We start from the raw sequence: 5,965 nt of genomic DNA, 5'->3' as shown, positions 1-5,965 counted from the left end.
GCGGGCGGGCGGCCGGGCGGGACGGAGCCATGGACGGGGAGCCGGACCTGCCCAACAGCACCCGGTTCTGGTACTCCTCGGCCTCGGCCTCGCCCTCGCACCACCTGGCCGCCGAGGCGCCCGCCAACGCCTCCCGCAACGGCACGCACGACCACTTCGACCTGACCAGCAACGCCGTGCTCACCCTCATCTACTTCGCCGTGTGCATCGTGGGGCTCTGCGGCAACACCCTGGTGATCTACGTCATCCTCCGCTACGCCAAGATGAAGACCATCACCAACATCTACATCCTCAACCTGGCCATCGCCGACGAGCTCTTCATGCTGGGGCTGCCGTTCCTGGCCATGCAAGTGGCGCTGGTCCACTGGCCCTTCGGCAAAGCCATCTGCCGGGTGGTCATGACGGTGGACGGGATCAACCAGTTCACCAGCATCTTCTGCCTCACCGTCATGAGCGTCGACCGGTACCTGGCCGTGGTCCACCCCATCAAGTCCGCCAAGTGGAGGCGGCCGAGGACGGCCAAAATGGTCAACGCGGCCGTGTGGGGGCTCTCGCTGTTGGTCATCATGCCCATCATGATCTACGCCGGGGTGCAGAGCAACCACGGGCGCAGCAGCTGCACCATCATCTGGCCGGACGAGTCGGGCGCGTGGTACACGGGCTTCATCATCTACGCCTTCATCCTGGGCTTCCTCGTGCCCCTCACCATCATCTGCCTCTGCTACTTATTCATCATCATCAAGGTCAAGTCCTCCGGCATCCGAGTGGGCTCCTCCAAAAGGAAAAAGTCCGAGAAGAAGGTCACCCGGATGGTCTCCATCGTGGTCGCCGTCTTCATCTTCTGCTGGCTCCCCTTCTACATCTTCAACGTCTCCTCCGTCTCCGTCCTGATCGTGCCCACGCCCGCCCTCAAGGGCATGTTCGACTTCGTCGTGGTCCTCAGCTACGCCAACAGCTGCGCCAACCCCATCCTCTACGCCTTCCTGTCCGACAACTTCAAGAAGAGCTTTCAGAACGTCCTCTGCCTGGTGAAGGTCAGTGGCATGGACGATGCGGACAGGAGCGACAGCAAGCAGGATAAATCTAGGCTAAACGAGACCACGGAAACCCAAAGGACCCTCCTCAATGGGGATCTGCAGACCAGCATCTAAGGGGACTCTGGGATTGTCCTTCATCAGTGTTCCTCTCCTCCTCCTCAGGGCAGTAGCAGGCGGCGAGTCAGGTCCAGAGCGCTTGACCTTTGCTCGGTCCGGGGGCGGCGGTGTCACAACTCACGGGGAAGGGGGCAGGCTCCCGTACCCAGGCGAACTGCTGGGCCGCGGGCAGGTTGGCTGTCGAGTCCCGGGAAGGACGTAGCTCAGGTGACACGCCGAGAGCCACCCCCTGGCAAAGCTCACATGCATGCGTGTGCATTTAAAGCAGGCAGCCCTTCCATCCATCCCTTTGGGGTTACCCGCAGGGACGCTGGCAGGGGTCCTGGCGCGCAGGCCGCGTTCACGCATAAGGAGACGGCGGGGCCGAGGCAGCCCTGTCCGGCGGGGCGGCATGGACGCAGCCCGGGGTGCGCATGCTACGTGCTTGCACGCGTTGGCACGCTCCAGCCAGCCCCGGCGTGCCTGTTACGCTCAGGCATTTCTGCCTGCGTCTTTGCAAAGCAGGGCATGTGGCGGGGGACACCGAAGCTGGCTGAGAGCACCAGTGCACATCTTCACAGCCAAACCCTCTGGTAGGGCATGGAAAATATGCAGGTCCTCCCCCCCCATATTCAAATCTGTGCATTATTCGGTCATTAAGCTGCTTTCGGAGGCTGCCGGTGTGTTATTTAGCAGCATTCCTGCCACCAGGGAAGCAGCAAAACTCGGATCTGAAGAAAAACATCCCTGTCCCCGGTCGGGCAGCCAGGCACCTCCGTGTCGGCGTGTGCCCGGTCTTTCCCATCACTAGCTGTGGGTGGGGATCAGCTCGGGGCTGGTTCTCCCACCTCAGATCTCAGAGCAGCTGCTTTTCCCCTTTCTCCCTTTAAACTCAGCTGGCCAAAAAATGCTCTCTTCAATGTAAAACGTGCCCTCCTTCCCTGCCCCCTTAATGCTGATCTAGCCTGCAGGCCCCCATCACCTGGCCCGCAGGTCTGGGGATCCGGCTTTAAGGGACTGGCCGTGCATGCTGCCATGGCCCCCCCGCCAGCACATTTCCAGACCTGTGGGGATGACATGGGCTGGATGTGGCCTGGGAGCCAGGGAAAACACTGCTGCTTTAGAAAACAGGCTGGGAGAGAGTCAGTCCTGGGCTAACGGGGGGGTTAGGTTCACTTCATAGATGTTAGGAGCTGGAAGGGACCTTACGGATCATTGGGTCCAGCCCCGCTGCACATGGGGTTGTGGCAGATGACTTGAGAGTCCTCCCCAGCGATTTTAGTGGCCACAGGTCCCAAAGCCATTGTCTGTCTGTCCTTTTCCTCTTCTGAGCAATGCACGTTGCTTTTCCCTACCAAGCTCGCGGAGGGTGGGCCTAGCAGCTCGGGTCTTTGCGTCCTTGCAGGGGTTTGGAGATGCCTGGCTTGGGGGGTCTGCTGTGCCCGCACGTTGCAAGCAGCGGGAGAGTAGTTCTGCACAGGTGGCTGTTTTATCTGGGCACGGCCGTTGCTGATGCAGAGAAGCTGGTTTCGAAGGGCTGGATGAGGCGAGAGGGATGCTTCACGATTGCCTCGGAGAGATGTCAGGGCAGGGGCTGAGCTTGTTCCCATGTCAGCCTATGCACAACGTGCCCGTGACCGCCGGCGCTACAGAGGGGAGGAGGAGACAAACTCTGAGAGGCAAAGCAGGAGTCTCTGTAAATCCCCTAAAGGAAGGCAGCCTCGGGTGCACAGAGGCCTTAGTGCCTGTCATAGCGGGACACCTTCTCCAGTCCCAGCGAGCCTGCAGAGCCTGGTCCAGGCTGCATCCATGTCGGCATCTGCACAGCGCTGGGGCTGGAGCAGGGGTGAGCCAGCCTGGCAGCATCGGTCTGGCCTCAAGCCACGGCCTTTGGGCCTGGCAGGTCTGTGTCCTGGGCTGGCAGGTTTGGGTCCTCCAGGTCCTGCGGCTTGGAGCAAAGCTCGCCTGGAAAAGCAGGACCGAGCAGAATTGGCTTTGGAAAGGCAGGCGGGGACGGTGAAGGTGGGGTCCAGCCTCTTAATGCCAAGATGGGATGGTGATAGGGATAAATACGTCAGCTGGAGCAGCGAGGGCTGCATGCCCGGGGCTAGGACAAGTGCTGATGTTTGGATTCGGCTGCAAAGAAAAATGTACTGATGCTAATCTGCTCCGTGCCCCCAGCCTGCCCGCATGGGAGCAGCTGCAATGATTGGGAAACTAATCGGGCGATCTGGTGGGGGAGCGAGGGAAGCCAAACAGACTTCTTTTCCCTTTTAAAGTCCCAGTTAGTCTCCAGCCGCGTAGCCAGCAAGGTCCCTTGCGACCCGGTGATTTTGGGAGAAGGGGAAGCCCTGGGGACACAGCAGTCCACGCTCTTGTAATGAGAGAAGTGGGGTCCGAATTTGGCCCCCGGTGCGTTGGGGCGCGGGCTCTGGAGCTGTAGCAGCATCAGGGGTTTTTAGGATGGGGAAAACCAGGTGTGCAGCCGCTCCTGCCCCCGCTTGCCTTGCACGTGATGTAGTCAGAGGTCTTCGGATAGGCCTTGTTCCACTGGTATCCAGGGCTAAAAACACAAGTTGGATTTCTCCCAGGCAAAGCCTTTTAATCTATCGTCTCACCAGAGGCACCCCAAATTGCAGCAACCGCTTTGGAAGCAATGCCTATGGCTTTGCCCAGAGTCATGCCACGCCTGGCCCCGGGGCACAAATACAGGGCTCCCCTGTAGACCACCCCCGCCCCAGGCAGCACCCCTCTGCCTTCCCATGCCACGCTGCCCAGCACGCATGTGCAGGTCCCGTCTACAACGGATATTCCCCGACGCTTTATTGCGCAGCCCTTGACTTTGGTGCAAACTCAGGGTAGGCACAGTTCGCCCTGGCATTACTAGCTACGGCGACAGAGAAGCAGCCCCCTGAGCTCCTGTGTTTTTAAACCAGCTGAGACAGGGGGTAGATGGCCTCAGAGCTGCATTTTGCAGATGTCTGCTGGCAAAACGATGTTTCTAACCAGGTTGTGGCTCAACTTTCCTCCCCCTGCGAGCCCTTCCCAGGTGCAATGAACACCTGATTTGGACCCTCAGTTACACCATGGACTTCACTGACTTTCCCAGCCATCCAGGGCAGAAAGCATATCGTGGGCACTGACTTTCACAACAGTTTAATAGCAAAGATGCCTTCTGCTTGCATCTGGCTTGCGGGACAGGGCTCCCGTCCTCATGCTGGGCCGACGGCGAGGTCTGCGTCTCTATGCTGCTGCCGTAAGAGGAATTAAATATTAACTGAGGCTTTGTGAGAGCAAAGAAGGATGCGTTAGGGATGCCCCGGGCATTAGAGACCTCAGGCAGGTCCCACATGAAAATGAGGTGTTGTGGTTGCGAGTGCTAGGCCTGGAGCCCTTTATCAAGCCAAGGTTTAGATGTCAGAGCTGCAGCGTGGCAGTTTCGAGCGGTTTGATGCCAGGTGGGTGGTAAAGCATGATTTGTATGGGAAAAAGCCATGCCAGGGGCAGGAGGGAGACAAAAGTCCCTGTGCTTCAGCCCCTTGCCTCTGAGGAAGGGAGAGGAGCTGCCTGCACATCGCTCCCAGACACCTGTTGGCAGCTGTCCCCAGGGCTTGCTAATGGTACACTCATGCTGGGACGTGAAAGCGGCGCCGTCTTCCCTTAAAATTGGGGGTTTGAATCAGTTTAATGGCAGCAGACTCTCTGGTGAGCACTTGGAGCAGCTCGAGAGAAGCTTATTGCAGCAGAGCTGCCACAAGCTCCCAGCAGCCAGGCAGAGATAAGGCTCCGGGCAAGGGAGGACTATGCACAGCCCGGGCCGCAGCTCCCCATGCACCAGCTCGTGGGGGAAGCCGGGCCAGGAGTCAAACAGGCCTCTTCACTTTGCTGAGAGCGAAGCCCTTTGCAAAGATAAATTTTCTGCTTCCTCAGAAGTTGCCGGGGGGGTGAGGCTCTGCCCAGCACTGCGTCATTTAGAGCCCAAGCTTTGCAAAGTTTGCTCGACTTTTCCCAGTATCTGAGTAAGCCCTTGTGCTGGCATCCTGCACTTCTGGGGGAGAGGAGGCTGGAAGAGCAGCCCTCTGCAGAAGGGGTGGGCTGCATGCTGCAGACCCCCGCCTCCCTCCGCCCGGTCCCCACTTAGATGCTAGCTCCAGGTCACAGCTTGTTCCCTCCTCTGCGCGTGTCTGAGACCTGCACAGATGGACAGAGGGCTGGGATGGGGGGCTATGGGGATGGAGAGGGGCAGGAGCAGGAGAGGATGGAGATGGGCCGGTGCACAGCAGCAGGTGGAAACACCAACCCGGTGCCACGTGTCTGCTGTGGGGAAGCTCTCATCTCTGGACTTGCTTACAGCCAGGATAGAAAAAGCATGGCCAAGGTGTGCTCTCCCTCAATGGAGCTTGAATGGCTTGGAGCAAGAGCAAATGGCTCCCCGGGGTCTTAGGGAGAGGATTGGGCTGTGCTGCCTGCTGAAATCTTGCCCAAGCTCTCGGCTGTTTGGGTCCGGAGGGAAAGGATCCCTGTTCTCGGTGCTTTTAAAGGCCCCCGTTTGCCCCACCTGTGCAAAGGAGGCGTGCGGCAGGTTACTTGTGTCAAGATGGCAAGTGCACGTCGGGACCGGAGGAGACTGCAGGTGTTTGTTCCCCCTCATTGGACCTCTCTAGGTTCAATGAGGATTTTAATTAACCCCTGCCCCTGCCAGAACTGCAAACGCAGAGCACCGTAAACCTCCGAGAGCCGCGGTGAAGTCACCCTTCGCTACAGGAGCCGGCGGGGGCACGATCCTGCCATCCTCACTCTGCCAAACAGGGTCCCGAGGCTTTGCGTGCTGG

The 5,965-nt window shown here is 59.2% G+C and overlaps 1 protein-coding gene across 2 annotated transcripts in view; it reads left to right on the top strand.

Annotated features, from left to right (window-relative positions):
• The first annotated feature begins 13 nt into the window (after positions 1-13).
• SSTR2 (somatostatin receptor 2) overlaps positions 14-5,965 on the top strand; it is a 15,169-nt gene continuing 9,217 nt past the window's right edge. Inside the window, exon 1 of one of the 2 annotated variants that reach the window (XM_019516068.1) lies at positions 14-1,034. In XM_019516068.1, the coding sequence (XP_019371613.1) occupies positions 30-1,034 (1,005 nt within the window). In that variant the 5' untranslated portion in view covers positions 14-29. Of the gene's footprint in view, positions 1,327-5,965 lie in introns of those variants that run through there. The other variant, XM_019516075.1, reaches the window with a different exon arrangement.

This window comes from Gavialis gangeticus, unplaced genomic scaffold (assembly GCF_001723915.1).
Source record: "Gavialis gangeticus isolate Ggan-Ray unplaced genomic scaffold, GavGan_comp1, whole genome shotgun sequence".
Classification (NCBI taxonomy): domain Eukaryota; kingdom Metazoa; phylum Chordata; order Crocodylia; family Gavialidae; genus Gavialis; species Gavialis gangeticus.
Note: the sequence above shows the minus strand (reverse complement) of the source record. Positions and strands in the feature narration are given on the sequence as shown.